Raw genomic sequence first — 20,680 nt, 5'->3', positions numbered from 1 at the left:
GCTTCACCTAAGCTTCCTCCCAGGAGACCTGCTAACAGTATGGATGCTTTACAGTGGCAGCCTTCTCATGCCAATAATCGCGCAGCAAATAAAGCCAAAATTTAGCTTTCTTTGGTCTGAAGCAAAATGGGAATAAGTCTCCCTGTCGTGATAAACGCACGCTAAACAAAAAAGTTGAGCAATGTGTCATGCTTTTTTCTCAGGAGAGTTCCCACTGGAACGCTAGGTGTCCATTTCTTTGTGGCCGTCAAACACTGAGATTTTGGGGCATTTCCTGCATTGGCTTGGATTACATTCTCAGACTCTCTGCTTGGTCCACTTACGTTGAACATACGAACACATTCAAACCCCTGCTAACAGAGCTGCTTCTTCCTCATCATCGCTAACATATGCCCATGTGGTAACTGGTGTCTAATATCATATGACGCAAGTAAAGCAAATGAACGCTCACCATCAATTTGCATACTGAGTCACAGACGAGGCTGGGAAATAAACAGCAAGTCCAATATTTGAAAATCCTCCAGAAGGTATCATGTACCGTTTATTATTCAGGAAGTAAAAGGCTGAAAAGGTGTTAGACTTAAAGCCTACCCTTGTTTACAACAATGGCAGACTTCCATGTGCACATCGCAGCAATGCAGGCAAGCATACAAAGCGTTTGTCCTGCTCCTACTGTGCACTGTGTTCAAATACTGTCTCTCAAGTGGACCAGCAGTGGATGTGAGGCGTTCACAGCCCTCAGAGTGTAGAGCGGAGGCCTGAGGGCTTTCACTCATCATCAACACACATCTCTCTGTGCAGCTTCCTGAGGACGGAACCGCACAGTCCAGCCCTCCTTAGAACTGTCCGGATCTGGACCCAGGACACCTGCAGGGGGACGACTTTGAATGGTGTCTGTGCTGCCGGGACGAGCGCAGCACTTGTGAAAACACCGTCATTCATTCGCCGATCGTCCGTGGCAGCCATCCCGCTTGGACACAGAGACCCAGTGAGGCTCAAAGCCCCCAGCTGCACCCACAACTGAGGCACAGTTCCATTTAGGTGGGCAAGAAAAGACAACCACCACACAGAGATGCTTATATGCCTATCAGGCAGTCCAATCCCAGTCTGAAGGCTCTTTATCATCATGTTGGCCAAGGGTGCTAACTTTCTACTGCACAGTATTACCGCCTCTGCTCGCTTCGATTTGGGGTGCCGCTTAAAATACTATAGCAGGAAACTGTGAGTATTCCACTTTCAATCAAAATAAGACACGCTAACAGCCACAATAGAGGAGAATGAGGGTCTCCTGTATTTACTACATCTTAAGTAAACACGTTTTATCCAAGAGGAGACTGAGGGCAGTGACAAAACAGAGTAAGCTCCGCAAAGTGGACACTGTGGAGCATTCTACTGCAGCGGCACAGCGTAAACGTACGTTAAACGGTGTTTTGTGACCTCGGCTAACAAAGTTACTGGAAATAGTAGCGTGTGGTACTAATACACACAGTACCTTTACCAATGGAAAAGCATCATGTAAAGCCCAGGTTCCTAAAGTGGGGTACACCAATTGTCATAGCGGGTATGTGAATAAAAATAAAAACAATTAGCGCCTAACACCCACAATTCCGACTGCGTGTGAACGCCTCACGGCGCAAGGAGAACGGAGCAGAAAGGAGACAGAGCATGAAGTTACAAATGAACAAATGAGTAAGTTTGATGATTATTTTGTGCATTTATATTGGTGTTCCAATAACAATTGTTCATTTAATTAATTAATTAATACAAATTAAAATTAAATTAAAATGTTATGAATAACTGTCCTTCAATTTGGTATGAAATGATGCAGATTTAAATCATAGCCATCGTGAGCGGACAACAAAACGTGACGCTCATATTTAACCCATTCAAATGGAAGGATGCTGACATCAGGCTGGAATAAAAGATATGAGGGATGATGGCTTATCTATTTATCAGTGCTCATGTGAAACTTGATCAATAAGTGACATGCAAAATACACATTTTTGACCACTAATTACTATAAAATTAACCAAGTAATTACGTTCAATGTTTCGAGTTAATCGGTTTTCTCTCGCTCACTGTTCAGGTAAAGTTACCACATAAACCAAGATTCCGGCACGTCGAGAGACCATTTGGACCCATATCAATTCTCAACAACATCCACGGTATAAACACATTAAAGTGTAGACCTATGAAGGCTTATCTGTTTGTTTATTTAGCAGGGATTATTACCAAAGGAGAGAAGATAAACAAGAACCTCTGGGATTTTTGCACAGCTTGGCAATTAAAAGCTTTTCTTCTTGCCGCAGATTCTAAGTAATTCATAAAGCATAAATAAGTCATTTATTACCTTTAATGAAGCCATCGGGAACAACTTAGGCCCCTTAGAGACTTATCGGGGTAAGTAACAGTAAGCTGTGACTACATAAACATAAGAAGTGGTAGTAAAAGGAGGCCGTGCAGTGATTATATTTTATCGTGGAAGGGAAGGGAGTACTAGACTACTGCTCAACATGCGTGAGTGTCTCACAGCAGTTGCAGAGATGAAATAAATATACAGTAAAGCTGGTTGTTCAGAGAATAATTATGGCCCATATTAGCGCGCTTTTGGAGTTGTGACTAAGTCAGCAGTTTGTCAGCGACGACTCTGGAGGCCCGCGGGAAGACGCTCCCGAGCCGAACAAACCAATTACACCCTTGTCAGAGCTCCAGCCCTGCGCTGCATCACGGCCACACAGAGACAAGGCTGTCACATTGCATGGCATTACACGGCAGACTGATGAACCCCGACGTGCCTGGCATGTGTGGCCCCGATTCAGCATTCGCACGCTGATGGAAAATGTGGTTACATACCGTTAGGTGTTCATGCTCCTTCACTAAAGACGCAAGCTCTTATTGAGGCTGAAACAAAGACCGTCATGCACGCGAATGTCCCAGCACGTGACTCATATTTAATTGCGGTCAGGGCGCCTTGCATTGCACCCCGTGACTCTGGACGCGAGCTGGGGCAGCCTCCAGGACAGCAGCGCTGGAGTATTTAGTCATTGTACCTCGAGCAGAAAGGCAGCCAGTTAGCATCACATGCTAAAGTGCAAGTAGACACACACACACCAGCTCCTCTCAGCATTGAGACAGAGACATGCTCTTCTCGGAACAATCCATGCGTGTCCTCCACCCTTTCTCCAGGGAAGTTTGTCTTTATTTTGACACGCTTTGAAGGGAGCACGCAGGATTAAAAATGACTCAGGGAGGCTGACAATTCAATGGTTTAATTCTGTGACAAGTCCTTCTCAAGGAAGGATGATTAATGTTGCAGCAATGCCATTCAGCAGCAGCATTAAGAAAGCAGGCAGGCTAGACTGGCAAGCCTGGACTGGATGTGACGATCGCTAGCAGAAAGGCGCTCGTACAATAGGAGCAGGGCAAGAAGCTAACTTGCCGTCTGTCGGTATCAATAAGCTTGATTGTGCCTTTCAAAGACGTCGTCCAAGTAAGCTGACCTGACCTCCACTTGCATACGCTGCTAATTAAATAGGCGCCAACCAGGCAGTGTAGTGCAGCTTTGTTTATATGTGGCGTGCGACCATCACACGCAACTACTGCCTGCGGTCTGATGTAGCCCATAGATGTTTCATTAGAGTTCATTTAAAAAGGTGCCCTACTATGCAAAAGTGACTTTTTAATGATATTCTACTAGTAATGTGTCCCAAGAGCCTGTTTCTGAGCACCAAACATGAGAAAAAAATATCGTCTCCCTCACTCGTTTGCTCCACTTTTGAGATAAGAGGCGCTCAAACGTTCACGTTTGAAGATGCACCTTTTTATAACATCATGAAAACTGATATAAAAGTTACAAAATGTTTATATGCGTAATATCATGCCAGTAACCTATCTAGGCTAACCTAGCATAATACTTCCATCCATCCATTTTCTTCCGCTTATCCGGGTCCGGGTCGCAGGAGCAGCAGTCTCAGTAGGGAAGTCCAGACTTCCTGGTCCCCGGCCACCTCTTCCAGTTCCACCGGGAGGACACAAAGGCGTTCCCAGGCCAGCTGTGAGACATAATCCCTCCAGCGTGTCCTAGGTCTGCCCTGGGGCCATCTCCCAGCCGGGCATGCCCGGAACACCTCACCAGGGAGGCGTCCGGGAGGCATCCGGACGAGATGCCCGAGCCACCTTAACTGGCTCATCTCCATGTGAAGGAGCAGCGGCTCTACTCTGAGCCCCTCCCAGATAACCGAGCTCCTCACCCTCTCTCTGAGGGTCAGTCCAGCCAAATGACACTTGTATCCGCCATCTCGTTCTTTTGGTCACGACATTGAGCAACCGGTAAATTGAGAGCTTTGCCTTCCAGCTCAGCTCTCTCTTCACCACGACCGTCCGGTACAGCGACCGCATGGCCGCAGATGCTGCGCCGATCCGCCTGTCGACCTCACGCTCCAACCTTCCCTCACTCGTGAACAAGACCCCGAGATACTCGAACTCCTCCACCTGGGGCAGGACCTCATTCCCAACCCGAAGGGAGCAATCCACCCTTTTCCCACTGAGAACCATGGCCTCGGATTTGGAGGTGCTGAGTCTCACCCCAGAAGCTTCACACTGAGATGCAAACCGCCCCAGTAAAAGCTGAAGGTCACAGCCCGATGAGGCCATCAGGACCACATCGCCTGCAAATAGCAGAGACCAGATCCTAAGGCCCCCAAACTGGATGGACTCCCTCGACGCCTTGTCTGTGCCTCGAAATTCTGTCCATGAAAATACTGAACAGAATCGGTGACAAAGTGCAGCCTTGGCGGAGGCCAACATTCACCACAAACAGGCTGGACTTACTGCTGGCGATGCCAACCAGGCTCCTGTTCCAGTTAATGTAGCTGTTTAAATGTGACTGTAATATTAGCACTTTAGCTAATAGCTAGTGTTGCTAATGTTTGTGTCCTCCTCTCCCATTCCTCAATGTTACGTTGCTGTATGTGTTATACGGCATCGATTACGTTGGACAAATAGTTGCAGTGTTTGTAAAAAGTGGATCAAGTGTGCAGCACTGCTTCTTGGAGACACACACTTAGGCACACAAAACGGCATGTTGCCAATTGGGCTCACTAAATGCACTTTTAAACTGTATAAATAGCAGCATTACGGCTGAACACAGCAAAAAAACAAAAAAATAGTACCATTAGGCCTGTCACGATAATCAATAAATCGATTAACTGCATGATAAATAAAAACAGACTTGATAATTTTGCTGGCCTCGATATATTGACAAAATAATGTTGACAATAACATCGTTTATCTGCAATAATTGGTAGGACAATGATCATCCAGCAAAATTTGTTATCGTGACTAGGAACCATAAAATCCAGCCCTTTAGCCTAATTTCCCAGGTCCACTTGACGTCCAAGCATGCAGGGCTGGCATACTGCTGGTAAATCCTATTTACACCTGCACTGCTGACACCCTGACCCAGTACAAGAACGCGCTTACTCAACTAGAAACATCCCCAGGTTGCCTAACTTGTCTGTGGGAGTACGGAGAGCACGAGTTCTGCTTTCTGGCTTCCAGACAGCTCGTGACAAAGTAGTTACGGGCTTATCTGACCTGAAAAGGTTGGCCAGCGTACTCATCAGCTATGTTCCCCTTTGCAGAGAGCGGGTGTACTTTCCCGAGTAGTTATATGTGGTGTCTTCCTGCTGGAAGCGCAGGGTGGCGTCGCAGCCATTGTGAGAACAGAGATGAAGGCTGCAAACAACAGAACAGTTTGGCTGCACTCAATTCTCCCCCACCAGGAAACGCAGCACACAAACAAAAATCACAACATTTCTGTGACCTAGAAAACTTTTTGCAATTACAATGCGATTGTATTTTTAGAAAATGTGGTTAGATGAAATATCTCTCCAGGGGATTTGGAAATGAGTGTGGGGTTGAAATGAATCGTATAATTTGCATGTGATTGTAATGGACACTATAGGAGGGAGGAAGAAGGTTATGTGAGACAAACAAAACAAGCATGTTTACAGTAGAACTACAAAACAAACTTTCTTCTGTGGCTTTTTTTTTTTTTTTTTAAATGTCACAAACAGGACGGAGTCGCTTGCGAGTGCTTTTAGGAAGAGCGATGCGTGCTTTCATGTCAGAGTCTCTTCACTAGATTTGTCACCACTCACATTTTTGCAAACGAGTGCCTCGAGGGTTCCGACTTCTCGCCAAGTGGGGCCACAAAGTCACCAAGTTGGCAACTTATCCCTCCTGCTCCGTCTTCTTATTCTCTGGCAGTGGACTTACAATGCATAACGCCACCTGCTGTTGTAAAGACTAGCTACACTCACAGACAGTCCCTTTATAACGTGTTTAATAAAGGAGTCTATAGTAAACACAGGAGTTACAACAGAAAATAATACATTTGTTGTGGTATTGATGTTTCAGCCACACCTCCTGCTTAAAGGGATAGTTGGGATTTTTTCACATGAAGTTGTATGACACCCCCATCAGCAGTGTAGCACACCAACACTGACAACTTCATGTCAAAAACTCCCAACTATCTCTTTAAGTTCAGCGACTTGTCGGCATCAGTTAGCTTTTAGTGATATTGGGACAGTATCATGCATGCAAATATGACACAAAGACGTCTTTCTACTCGCACTGACATCAAAGTTGAAGATTAGGAAGGTGTCTGACCTCCAAGTGAGAGGTCCCTCAGTAACTCTCGAGACTGACACTGAGGAAGGAGTCTCCATGTCTAATCCTAGACTGGTGGCAACCAGACCACCCCCCTTCCCTCCCTTGCCCAGCCTGAGCACCCCATCTTCACAACACACTTTGTTCTAAGGCATCATCCCCCCCTACATACACACACACACACACACACACCCAAACCTTCAAACCACATTGACGCCACCTCAGGGCAAAAACACAGACATGAAAAGTCACGGGTAAGACTCCAACAAAGGCAATCAATGCATGATTGTGTTGATCAGACAGAGAAAAGGATGCTTATATACTGGAGCAGCTGGACTCCCCTCACAAGATGAAAAATATGTATTTGTTTGTGTAATCTAACTCCCCTGCTCCCGAAGCGCTGCACAGAATTTGTCATGTTTCTATTCCGACAAACACACCACTTGTTGGCCCTGCTATTAAACCCCAAAGTCTCACACGGGTCACTATGGTATCCAAAACACCAAAGGTAACTTTGGGGTGTTTAGGCTAATTACAAACTTTAGTACACACCTTTAGGGTGTCAAATTTCAGCAAGATTTGTTGAAAAATATGGCCGCCATCAAGCAAAACGTCTCGACAGGCCTACTCGACTTAGCCACTAATTGGCCAAGCCGCACCTACACCCGGTTTGGCATTTGTTCCCCGGAAGATTTGCAAGATATACCTGTACTGTACATAATTAGGTGTTGGGGGAGAGTGCTGCAGCTCTGAATCCAGCAGAGGGTGCTGTCTCGCAAGTCAGTTCACTCAACATTTTCCAGCAGGAAGATGTTTGACAAGACATGATGTGTAAAGTCACGCTTTGTAGGTGCAATACTTTATACCTGTAATTATTTCTTGATGTGTATTTTTATGTCAATTTACTGGGAGAGTCATATTTAGTGAGGACTTTTTATGGGTGCGCAGTTTGTCACCATTCGCGGGGGGGTGTTGGACCATAACCCCTGTGTTCGGGGGACTTATCAAGTCAAGCCTACAAGAGAGACTACGTTTGCCGTTTACATGAAAAAAAGATAACTGCAAGACATCTAGAAAAGAAAACATGCAAAAATACATACAAACCACCCCTGGAAAACCTACTAGCTTGTTGACAAAATAATCTACACCGTATACCCGATATCGGCTCATTCATGGACTCCAAAGTACTTTTTCCAAGCACCAAAGAAGGAACCGGTCCCTAAATGTCAAGAGTACAGCTTAACATTTGGTTCTCTTTTGGACACAAATGTAGCATAGCGGCAGGACACACGGCACTACGTTCACGCTATAGACTTGTGTACGTATGATGCTTGACATGCAAGGTGACCATTTGCAGTCAAGTGTCAAGAGGGGCTTACAACTCAAACAAACCAAAAAAAGACAATACCTAAGAAAAGTCATGCACAATAAGGTTGTAATCTACACTAACAATACAGCTCATTATTGGAATCCATTGCACTTTTTCCAGGCACCAAAATGGTACAGCTGTGGTCCCAAACAGTGAAATGTCAATGGTGGCAGCAAGCTTTCATGGTACAAGCCACTGCAGCTTTAAAGGGACAATTGTGTCTTTTTTGGCCAAGAATACATAGTGATCCATCTTCTGGCAAAGATGGACATGTTCCTTAACTTTAGCAGTCCGGTGTCAAGGGTACAAAAGCAGCCTCTTTAAGGCCTAAAGGTAGGCTCGTGTATTAGAAGGCTGCCTGTAGTTCTGGTGGAAAGGTGAGTAGGACACACCTTCACCTTCCTTATTTACTTAAGCTCAACCGAAACTGCACCGTCTCCAGTATCAACGCACACACGAGAGAGAGAGATGCATGAATGAATTCGGGCGTACCTTAGGAATTCTTGCAGGCAGGTGTCACAGAAGCGATGTCCACAGGTCGACACTTGGACCGGCTCCCGCATCGCCTTGCTGCACAGCGGACACTGGAAGCGTCTCTTGGGTTTCTCCAGGAACTTGTAGTCGAACCCGGGCATGGCTGCAGCTGTCTGTCTGTCTGTCTGTCTGTCTGTCTGTCTCTCTACCTCCGTCTGTGTGTCTTTGTCCTTGTAGATCCTGCAGCCTTCGCTGTGGTTGTCGCCCTTTGCAGTGCACACTTCAAGCCGATAAAGGGTTCATATCACGTCCGCCTGGTGTTCGAGGTGGTGGCTCTCCTCCTCCTGCCGAAAACACGCACACACGCAACGCTTGATCGTGCAGGAAAAAAGCAAAGTGTCCGCGGTATAAAAAAAAAACCAAAAACAAAAAAAAAACAAATGCAGGTTGTGTTTTGCTGTGCGGACGTTGCTGACAAGACTGAGCCGAGCACACAAGCCCTGCGTCTGTTTAGGTGCACCACAGTCCCGCCTCCTCCTCCAAAGCAGGAGGAGTCAAGAAGCCGTTCACACCATTTTATCCCTCTCTCATCTCATGTATGCTTCTTTAATTCATGCAATGCTGTCATATAGTTCATCAATAACATCTCCAATCAGAGCCAATTAAGTGCTCTTAAGCTGGCAATCATAAAAATGAATTACATCAAAATATAAAATCCTCTCCCGCTGCCTTGTATAGCCTTACGAGTGTTAGCGGGATGTGTTTAGAATATAATTATAACAAAGACAATACAATACAAATAAAAATGACTCACATATCCCAGTGAAGTTCCCATGCTGCCAGTGGTGAGCTGCGCCCTCTAGTGGTGGACTTCACAAACAAAGACATAAATAAAGCTTATTTTTAAATTAAAGCAACAATAAATAATACATATTTTCCTACCCGTGAACATACCTTTTACCTTTTGTATGATATGGGTACACAAGTACACACACACACCTCTTACACACACAAACACACACCTGACACACAGCTCAGTTTTCACCTGCTGTATTGCAACGGCATTACATCACCATTACATCATCACTGGAGGAAACAATGGTAATAGAGCCACATGGGAGAAAAAGGGTATTAAAACAGCTAAAATGGTTCAGAAAACGTAATTAAAGTTTTTTTTTTAAAAGTGCTCACTTGCAACAACACACAATACACTGAGCGGTTTTACTAAATGTACTCATAGTAATAATAAACAGTTAATAAGGCACATTACACAATGTGGAGGCACATATTTTTTTCATAATTACGCTTTAGCTCAAAACGCTCACGTTAATCCACATTAGAACGCCCCCAACTAGCGTCACATCACAATCCTACCTGTTTGTATGCTTCTCCAACAAAGTCCACAGAAATATTAAGCCTTGCAGTGTTTTGTTTACAAAATATGTAATACTATAGTTCAAATATATATTTTTTACGGCAGAAACAACAGTGTTAAGTATGAGTCCCTTTGTCACCATAAAGTCTTGAACGCTTGACAGCACGTCGTTATCTGGTTTGACACACAAGTGCAGTGGAGGACTAATCCAATAAAGCATAATGTGACCACTGTGGACGGGATCAACGTCCCATTGAGTTTGGGTCATTTGACTGATGACTTGCTAAACACTCAAGTGGCTTTTCTTTCCTTCTTGTCTTTCTTTCTTTAGGGGCTCGTGTGCTCGTTTGTAACGTCTCATTCACTCGCCGGCTGGCTTAAGAGGGCCTCAAACCCAGTTTGCTGGCCTTTTCGTGGTTCATCGTGCACGTGAGGGAGGACAATGGCCTCACCGTGTGACAGCGGACCAATGACTTCCTGCCATGACACTGTGTGGAGCAGCACGCCTGTTGCGACACTCAGGTTAGAACCTACGCTGTATGTATACAAAAACTAACACAAGCCTCCTAATCAACTAAAAATGCATGGCTGTAGACGACCACGATGGTCCCACCGGACATCTCCTACTCGCGCAAGACCACAAGTTCCCTGTAAATCTGAAATATTTTGGACACTCCTATGCTTCTATCTTTGTGGGAACAGTTTGGGGAAGACCCTTTTCTTTCCCAGTCCACAAAGAACAAAGCAATGGCCATAAATATATGCTTGGTTGAGTTTGGTGTAGAAGAGGGCCATGAAACCCACTTCAGGATAAAAGCCAATGAATATGGTAAGCCTGCTGACTCCTGACGTCCTAATAGTTTTGTTCAAGAGCGGCATCGTGTTTTAGTCTGTAAGGGACTCTTTCAACTGGCATCATCTGGGTCCTTTGGGTTGGCTGTTGGGGTCATCTCGGGACTGCTTCATCCAGCAAAGCTGAAACAAGGGAAGTGCAGGTGATAAATACGAATGTAAAAAGAGTAGTACAACCCAGAGAAATATCCACATCCTAGCCTGCACTCAGTTTGCGTCTGTTATTGTCTCCTTTAAACCAATCCCTCTTTCATAGAGTCAATTTCGTCCCATCATGCGTTCCTCTCACAGGTCAGTGACATTTTTTTTTAACTGCAGCCCAGCCGCAGTGAGGATTACTCTCTATTACTTATTAAATTGTGATGCACTGTAATCTTCTCTAAATCTGCATCTATTTTTAATGTGGACTCTAGGAGGAGGAATTTAATCCCACCTTCACTGCTTTTCAGTTTCAAAGCTGACTGGCTGCTTGGCAAAAAAAAAAAAGTGCACTTCAATTAAAAAGCGTCATTTTTATCTGGAATACACGTGCAAGACTCCCAAAAATGAACTGAATGGAGTCTTTTGAGCTATAAATGAGATGGTTAATGTCTGCACGCTCACAGTGAGATCACCACTCGGTTTCAAACACAAAGGCTAACAGGCAAAATATTACGTTTCACTGCCAGCAGGCTGTTGCCATGACAACAAGCCACCGATGTCACCGTGAACGCGTGGCTCTCGTCGAGCTGCACCGCCTTGGGTATGCCCGTGTCCTCCTCTTTTCTTCCGAGGCGTCCGCGGGCGCCCTTTCCCCAGGTGTACACCTCGCCATCTGCCAACAGGAGACAAGAGGAAAGGGGTCGGTCAGCACACTCCTTTCCTCAACCCCACCCCCCAGGATGCGCTGATCCACACACAAATCTTAAGGCGACAGCTCCCTCTCTCCTGCAGGGGCTGCACAATGGCTCCATCTGCCTCAACAAAGGCTTCTCTTGATGGGCAAAAGCTACAAGGCAGGGCAGCCACTGCTGACTTTCACTCCAGGGTAGCCAATCACTGGCACAATGTGACATTTCACCACTTGGACCCTCAAGCGCAGGACACACGCATCCTACAATACATCTGCTACAAATCACTTAAGTCGCACGGTTTGCAAAGTTTCACCCAAACACAAAACCTTTATAGTTTTTATTATGGTCGTGACAGCCATTTTACAAAGCGGGGCCCTTGTTCCTTGAAGGCAGCACTGCTGCAAGAAGAGACGCATCAACCAGAGACCACAAAACAAAAGCAGATGGTGTGACGATGTACCTATTGTATTCATAGATGCTCACAGATACGCTCACTGACAGCATTTAGAGTCTCTCAAGGGACAACACTATAGAAATTAAACTTGGATGCGCTTTAGAGTAGTCAGTGTATACAAGCTGTACACTGATGAATCCATGAAACTTGGATGCGCTTTAGAGTAGTCTGTGTATACAAGCTGTACACTGATGAATCCATGAAACTTGGATGCGCTTTAGAGTAGTCTGTGTATACAAGCTGTACACTGATGAATCTAAAGTACATCCAAGTTGACTTCCTATAGTATTGTCTCTCGAGAAGATAAATCAAATCAAAGGCCTTCTGAAATGTCAGAGTTGGTACTCACTTTTGTGAGCTTCACCTCCATTGAGGAAAGGACTGGTTCATCACTACTGAAGTATATACTTACCAGATCTGATGGCCAGAGTGAAAGCATCTCCACAAGCAGCCATAGTAATATTCTGCAGGCTGGGTAGCAGGTAGGGCACACGGCTGCCCCGGCGAGAACTACAGCCCATCTGACCGTGCTGGTTGCTGCCAAAGGTAATGCACAGGCCGCTCTCTAGGGTGAGCAACATGAGGATGATCGTATGAATCACACACGCCATCACAGTCTTGAGAAATGTCATTAATGGTGGTTTGGTTTTGGGTTTTTTACCTGTAACGGCGACAGAGTGTGCCGTACCAATGTCGATGCACGCAATCTTCTCTCGGTTGAGAGGAGCTGATTGGACGTGAGTAAAAGAGTGGACCTCCTCCACCTGATTGGAGGGACTTGGTTCCTCACCGGCGCTTATCTTGTCTAGACCCAGCTTGTTGCACCTAAACCACCAGGAAGACAACGAAAGGTACACACCAAGGACTGTGAAAAGGCAGGCGGTGTTTGGTTTGGTATAAAACATCACTGACCTGTTGCTTCCACATGCCATGATGCTGCTCTGAGTGCTGATAATCATGGAGCAGTCCACACCGCACACCACCCTCTGGGCTTCAAATCCCGCAGGTAAACACACCTGCTGGGGACAGTTATGGCTGTCTTGGGTGCCCAGCCCGAGGCGGCCTTAGCGAGGAAAAGATTCAGAAATGTGATAAATCGAAGGAGGATCCTCAAAGTCAGACAGCAATGATGACAGCCATCATTATTACTACCATTGTCTCCTCTTCCCCAGGCGAATACTTCTCTCTCATTGGTCATGGCCAGCACGTGGGAAGCGCCACAGGACACCTGGACCAGTTCGTAGCCAAGGAGCGCCTCCACTATCTTGGGCTGAGTATGAGAATCACATACAGTGGAAGCTGCATAGCTGAACACAATCAATAGGGTATCACTAGGGTATAATGGACATAGAAATCATACGTCAAACTGTCATCATCAGAAAGCCTTTATTCACGTTATTCTGACCAGTGTCGTGCGGTGAGGTTCATATCTGGTGAGGCATGCTGAGAAATAGAAATGGTGGCGTGCCATGCAGTGAGGGATTGCGCGTTCAGATGTGTTCGGCCAGTCGATATCGGCAGATATTGGCATAAAATATTAGATATCAGATCAGATTGGTATCATTTTTCTGCCGATAGTGATATCAACGTACTCCACAGAGCAGCATGCTTGCTCCGCCGTCTGAAACCACTTCCAAGTTTCCAAGCTGTTTGCACGTAATGCGGCTCCACCTGAATAGTAGCACTGATTTCTAATGACAAACCAGTACCACCGCACAGTGCACGCGCTTGCACATCACTGCAAACAGGAAACACAACACCAAAATAAGAGCACAAAACGAGGTGAAAACTAAGGAAAACCAAAACCAAAGTCCAACCTGTCATGCAGAACATGACATAAAGCGCTGGTTATAGGAGGGGGTGGTAGGGCGTCTTCCTTCCAGATTTCCAATGTAATATCACACCTTAGGAAGAATCACGCAGTCACACATGGTGTCGCATGCTGATTTGTCCATAACTTTATTGCATATTGCAGTGTTTAGTTAGATTTTGCACAAAGTGTGTTTATTTGTGAAATGCATCCAGTGGCACCGCAGTGAAAGAATGGTAATGCGTTCATTGCTCCACAATAGTTTAAGGCACTGCTTCTCAAATAGTGGGGCGGGCGGTGAGCTGTCAGGGAGGGTGTGAGGGGCATGGAGGCCTTTCAATATTAGTGCAGAACTGCCAAAATGTATGAATTTGTCGTACTCTCGAATAAGCTTGTAACTGATTTAAGGGAAGAATCGCTGCCTACATCGGTATCGGTTGATATTGGTATTGGTAATACAGTGTTGAACAATGTCGGATATTGCTAAGAAATCCAATATCAAGCATCTCTAATTTTTACTTAAACTGTTAAAAACGATTTGGACCATAGAGGAAATAAATTTACAACACAGATCAGTAGAGAAATACCAATATTTATTTGATCTTATCATTATCAGTGAGGTCTTCCTATCTTGGCTCCCCTGCCGCACGTCACTGATTCAAACTATTCTTAGGCCCTGTTAAACCCTGATAAAGATGCTAGAAAGCACTGTAAGGGTTGAGTAAATGTCTATAATGTATAAATATTCTTCTGTGCCTTCTGTACCTGCGTAACATCATTGAAGTTCCCATGTCCCAAGCAGCCATTACTTCCGCTCCCAAAGGTCATGATGATGCCCCTGTCTGCAAATGACACTGGCTGATGAGTGGAGGTGAGTCCTCGTGTGGCCCACCTTATACTCGCTTGCATCATTACAGCAAAAAAGTAGCAATAAGACACAATGTTTGCACACCCACCTGTCATGCAGGTGGTGAAGAGATCGCCACAGGCTACCAGCTTGATGGTGACTCCAGACTGACCCTCCAGGAAGCGTGAGATGAACTGAGGCTGCACCTGCTCCACTGCTCCGGGCAGACTGAGCTCGGCAGATCCCACCGAGGGAGCCTGCAGATATGACAAAGGATGACTGGTTTAAAGGGATGTCCCGGTCCACATTTTTTGGCTTCCGAGCCGATATGATTTTTTTTATAGTCTTGCCAAGCCGCTCCTTTCTTTGTTAATAATAAGCTTTTGTTTCAAACATGAATTTGTGGAATTGAATATGGTTCCGCAAATAGCTCTTCAAAGCATTAAAACAATGCAACAAAGTATTGCTGAATGAACTTTTTATTCCACAACATTGTTGGCTTTTGTAACAAACCTGTGGGAATCAGGTCCCTCATCCAATAAAAGATCCAATAAAAGTCTGTCCAATAAAAGATACAATTGGAAAAAATGGGTAGGCAAAAATACTTTTAGGGTAGGACTAATCATTTGACACGATTCGAGATCAATTTGTGGTGTGATTTAGAATATATGACATTTTTAAATTAAATTCATTTAAGCTATTTTTTGTGATGTGCTGTTATTTTGAAGGCCGGAAGTGTGTGTTGACGTCACTTGACAGGAGTCAGTGAAGAGGCGAGCGGGCTAAGAATAAAGTACCTCCTGCAGCTCCGGCTCCTGTCCTTTTGTTCACTCTGCACCCCCTTACCTCTCCCGCTCGGTTACACTCTCTTCAACGCAAAAGTAAATTATTGACAGTCCATAGTATAAAAAAATCAGCAATTAGAGCGGCACTTCCTGTGCAAGCTCCTCGCACCATGACACAGCAATCCAGGCAAAGTGAGGGGGAACTACCGCTGAAGCTACGGAGCCGAATGTCCAGCGTCCAACGTGAAACTAACTTTACAACCACCGCAGACATGTCTGCACGGTGGTGTTGTATTTTCTTCTTCTTGCAAGTGGCGGGGGTCAAGTGGCAACCAGCTTTGAAGCGTATTACCGCACCTACCATGTTCGTGTGGGAAGCCGATATTTTCTGTATCTTCAAAATACAGCGGATCGGCAGCCAATCCCGATCCTGAAGGTCGGCTAGGGACATCCCTACTGGTTTCTTAAAGGATAAGGAGGTGATATAGGGTACAATGTTAAATCATTTATCGTACCTCCCAAGTGATCAGACGGCCCGACTTGGTCACCCCCATCTTCTGAGTGCGGCCCAGCGACACCTGGAGCACCTCAGTGTTGAGCATGGGCAGACGCAGCGGGCCGGAAATGCCGCTGCCCCACGTGTACACGGAAGACAGGCGGAGGGAATGCACCTTGCCTGTTGCCGACATGCCTGCTCCGTCTGTTCATGAAGCCACAGAAACAACACACAATGAAATATTCTCATCACGTGTTCTCTGTGGACAAAAAAAATGATCTGACCTCTGGATCTGTTGGTCGGTACTCGTCCTCCTGCTCTGCCTTGTGGACCAGTCTGCACAGTGGATAGTGGTTTCTCGATCCTGGACATTTTAATGTCATATAGCTAGCTACACTCCTAAAGGGGTAGTTTGGACGGCCCCATCAGCAGTGTAGTGTATCAGCGGTGACTTACACCCCACTTCGTTCCGTGAGCGGAGCTCTGGTCGGATTTCAGTGAGGAGGAACGTAGTTCCGGTTAGTTGCTGGGGTCTCTCAAGTTATTTCCGGCGTTATTCCCTCTCTGTTCGTATCACTACACGCTCTCGCCTGTACAATGTTGTGTGTGTGCTCCACAGTGCTTACATGCGCGGAGTCTTCCTCTGCTGTGGAACACGTACACAACAATGGACAGGCGAGAGCGTGTAGTGATACGAACGAGAGGAAATAACAGCAAGCGACTGAGAGGTCTGACTTTTTTGTTAGCAAATGTATTACTCTTTTGAACGCATGTTGTTTTCAGAAGCCAAATACTTTACCTAGATGACCCCAGCAACTAACCGGAACTACGTTCCTCCTCACCGAAATCCGACCAGAACTCCGCTCACAGAAGTGGGCGGTAAGTCACTGTTGATGGACTACACTGCTGATGGGGATGTCATACAACTTCATGTCAAAAAATCCCAACTATCCCTTTAAGAATGTGTTCGGCTCAACCTCACCTGCGCATCTTGACGCTTCCGATGTCCGTGTAGAGATTGAGCAGCGGTCCGATGCAGACGGGCAGAGCCATGATTTCATTGAGCTGAGGCCGTTTGGAGGGATCCAGGTTGAGCATGTTGAGGATGAGCTGACGAAGTTCCGGGCTGTAGCGGTCGGATATTGGAGCGAAGGTGCCACTCATGATCTTCAGAACCAGGGCTGGGAGATTCTGGAACAAAAAATGTGAACAAAAAATGTAAAAAGACATGTAGTATTAACTCAAAGGCCATCGCACTCTATTTGACAACATTTCTATTCACTTCTTGGGAAGTAGTACATGAATCAGGAGGACAAATTTCAGGCAGGAGGAGGGTATGTACGAACAGTGAATTAAATGGAACTTGCAAGGTCCAACGCGTTAAATCCGCTATTGCTCTGTCCAAATAAATTCCACTTCCAGTTCCATGGTTGTCATCAAACCCTGACAGTACCAAAAGTCAAAAGTTTGGAGACGCTTTCTCATTGAATAGGATGCCAAAGTGTCTCCAAACCTACGGTCTGGTGGGAATCAGCAAGGCTCACTGACCTAAAACGTCACAAGTGATGCTACGGTCTCATGAGTATTTTGTGGCACTGATTAAAATTTTGATTTCGGGGGAGGTCTGCCCTTTACAGAATGCCGTTCAAGTTCAGAAATGTTTCCTTACAGCCGCCTCAAAGGCTCTCTTGAGGCTCGCCAGCTCATAGAGCACACAACCCAGAGCCCAGATGTCACTCTTCTGGTTATACGGCTTTCCCTCACACAGCTCTGGTGAAATGTAACATGGTGTCCCAACCACCTGCACAGGCAAAAACACACACACACACACACACACACAAGACTTCGTACTTAAAAGCATCAGAACCTACATGTGGGTTACAGGAGTACGATAGGACCCACAGTGTACGCTTTGCTTTTGCTGACAAGAATCTTGGAGATTCCAAAGTCACCGATTTTGACAATCATCTGGTGCTTGTCGAGGAGAATATTCTGCGTCTTGAGGTCCCTGTGCAAGATGAGTTTGTTGTGCACGTGATACAGGGCCAACAAGATCTGCACAAAGAAGTGAAGGATGGTGTCTTCATCCAGCAGGGAGTTACAGCGCTTCTGTATATAGTCAGCCAAGGTTCCACCTGCACATTGACAGAATACTACAGTACTTACTACCACTTAACATTAATAATACTCGTGTCAGCTTACCTGGTGCATACTCCATAGCGATCATGAGAGCCTTGTCTTCCAGGAAGTTCTCATAGTACTCGATGATATTTGGGTGGTTGAGCAGTTTCAGCACCTGACACTCGTTCTGAGCGGCCAGGCGCTCGTCCCGGGACATCTGCTCCACCGGGATCTCCTTCAAGATGACCAAGGCGCCATCACTGCGTCGGCGACACAGGTGGACAATCCTGATGGCGTTGAGAATGCATCACGATGCTAACTTTTATTACTGTGAAGGTTTTGAGGCTGAAAATATGGGATGAAATACTGTAGATGTGTGGAATTCTATACACAGTGCACGATGACGTGATGTACACATGTGAAGTAATATTAATAGAACTTTTTCAGTATAAAACAGCATTATGTAGATAACTATTAAACAAAGATGACAATAATTCTCGTATGCAGTTTCTTCTGATACAGAGTTGACCAACTTTGCAGCACCTTTACTTCTAACGTTCTCTGCTATGTGAAGTATCACCAGCCATCCATTCTCCTCACTCGGGTCGCGGGGGTGTGCTGGAGCCTATCCCAGCTGACTTCGGACGAGAGGCGGGGTACACTCTTCGGGTGCAGTGTCACCGCAAGCCGAAAATTCCGCAATAACAGCGAAGAAAAAACGTGTAAGCTACGTATAACCGATATTAGATTTCTCACCATCAAGTCAATACTTCAGTGAACGTGTCTCATGTCTACAAAACAGACTAGCAATACTTTTGAGCGTCTTTTGCGACTATTTACACGTAAAAATGTGGCCTTATTACCGCCCTGTCAGCACCGTAGATAATGATGTTGGTGCCAAAACAGTCAAGGTTTTAAGATAAACTTGGACATTACCCAAATGCTCCTCTGCCAACAACTTTGATTTTCTCATATTTCTCCATCGTGGAAGCAGTCAAACACTTCCGCCGTCTCCTGGCAACACGATCCTTCACTACGGAAAGTGTCGAGGGACAAACCATGTGATGCGCGAAAGGCGACATTAAAACTGATGCCAACAACCAGGGGAACCACAGGCAATTTTGGGCCTCATGAAAAAACTCACTGGCAACTTTTGTCACCACTTCTCTACTTGCCCCTTAGCAACGTATGAACTCTTCCCCCTACAGTATGTGGCACCCCTATCGATAACGATCCTTATATGATCAGTTATTATGAGTTATTATATGCTTCTGCTGCAGTGACACATCAGCATGTGTACTGTAGTAAAAGGGGCCTAACTTGAGCTTCCTCCAGGCTTATCTGGAGGAAAGTGAGCTGACATGGAGACAGTAGAGAAAGCATACACACACACGAGACTACAGTCTTGCATGCAGGCGCCTGCTAATTATAAAGTCTGAGAAAAGCAGGAAAGGAGCACTAGTGTTTCCCCTCTTGGCCGTGATGGATAATAAATGCTTTGTGCCGTGACAAAGACAACTCTGTCCAGCGCTGAAGCACATAATACTATCATCATCATCCATCTAAGATAGTGTAAATCATATCAGCCCAAACGTCCTTCTACAGCTTCAGGAGGAATGAAGACATCGTCGAGTGGGCAGGCTTGAGAAACTTCTCGTCTCTTTCTCAGGAATATCATATCTCAAAAAAAAAGCACCCGGGGGAACTTTGCAACATCTACACCACTCCTCAGACCAGCTCAGTGACATATTTGCCCTCCTGCTTCCGTCTCTATGATGCAAGTCAGTGTCCAGGAATGCAGTGAGAAGCAGGCTATAGTGAGACCGCTGCAAAACAAAACATCTCCCGAGATAATCTGTACCTGGAGACGCTTTGTGTAATGAACGCACATGTGTCATTGTGGTTGAAATACACGCTGGTGACGCGCTGTCACCTTTTCACCTCGCTGTCATTGTCACATTCAGGACTCTTGATGAGGTACGCCTGGACAACTTCATAAGCTGCGTTTCAACAAATCACTTTATAAGATGAATAATGCATCAGAAAGGTACTCATTTAACTTTAATGCTGTGTTCATTACACTTTAATACTAATACTTATTGAACATTATTTATTTTTCTTTTAAGATCAAATCGGAAATAGAAATAAAAGTCATTTCAAACTTATTTTTTTTTGTTACAAATAAAATAGCAACATTGGGAGATACGATATTTCTGATGTTAATATTCATTTCCACTCTTGGACACTTACCATAATATTTAACGGAAATAAATACAAAACAATGTATCTTCAAATCCCTTCAAAAATACAACTAAATCCATTTTGGATATACAGTGTACACCCTTCTTTTCACTGGAGAGTGACCATTTGGGAATTAACAAAAAAATATTGGGGTCATTTACAACACTTGCACACTTTTTAATATATATATATATATACTGCTCAAAAAAATGAGAGGAACACTTGGAAAACACATCAGATCTAAACTGGGGGAAAAATGATGTTGAATATGTTTCCTGATAATAAGTGGGTGATGTATTAGTAACAAAATGATGCCACATCATTTGATAGAAATGAAAATGATCACCCTAT

General features: G+C 45.2%; 2 protein-coding genes across 2 annotated transcripts in view; both read right to left on the bottom strand.

Moving 5' to 3' along the window:
* The window catches only part of traf4a (tnf receptor-associated factor 4a), a 36,101-nt gene extending 27,077 nt beyond the window's left edge, over window positions 1-9,024 (bottom strand). The window contains exon 1 of the mRNA XM_054793363.1: window positions 8,534-9,024. Within this exon, the coding sequence (XP_054649338.1) occupies window positions 8,534-8,676 (143 nt within the window). The 5' untranslated portion in view covers window positions 8,677-9,024. The remainder of the gene's footprint in view (window positions 1-8,533) is intronic.
* nek8 (NIMA-related kinase 8) lies at window positions 8,710-19,111 on the bottom strand. Its single transcript, XM_054794816.1, is given in 17 exon segments — window positions 8,710-8,859; window positions 9,330-10,865; window positions 11,405-11,556; window positions 12,442-12,594; window positions 12,691-12,854; window positions 12,942-13,092; window positions 13,182-13,299; window positions 14,605-14,681; window positions 14,796-14,943; window positions 15,987-16,125; window positions 16,127-16,142; window positions 16,252-16,331; window positions 16,950-17,158; window positions 17,637-17,768; window positions 17,870-18,102; window positions 18,170-18,375; window positions 19,025-19,111. Coding segments are annotated over 16 exon segments (2,085 nt in total). The 5' UTR covers window positions 19,072-19,111; the 3' UTR covers window positions 8,710-8,859; window positions 9,330-10,805.
* Between the last annotated feature and the right edge of the window lie 1,569 nt (window positions 19,112-20,680).

This window comes from Dunckerocampus dactyliophorus, chromosome 12 (assembly GCF_027744805.1).
Source record: "Dunckerocampus dactyliophorus isolate RoL2022-P2 chromosome 12, RoL_Ddac_1.1, whole genome shotgun sequence".
NCBI classification, from domain to species: domain Eukaryota; kingdom Metazoa; phylum Chordata; class Actinopteri; order Syngnathiformes; family Syngnathidae; genus Dunckerocampus; species Dunckerocampus dactyliophorus.
The sequence above is the reverse complement of the archived record's forward strand: the minus strand, read 5'-3'. Positions and strand labels throughout refer to the sequence as shown.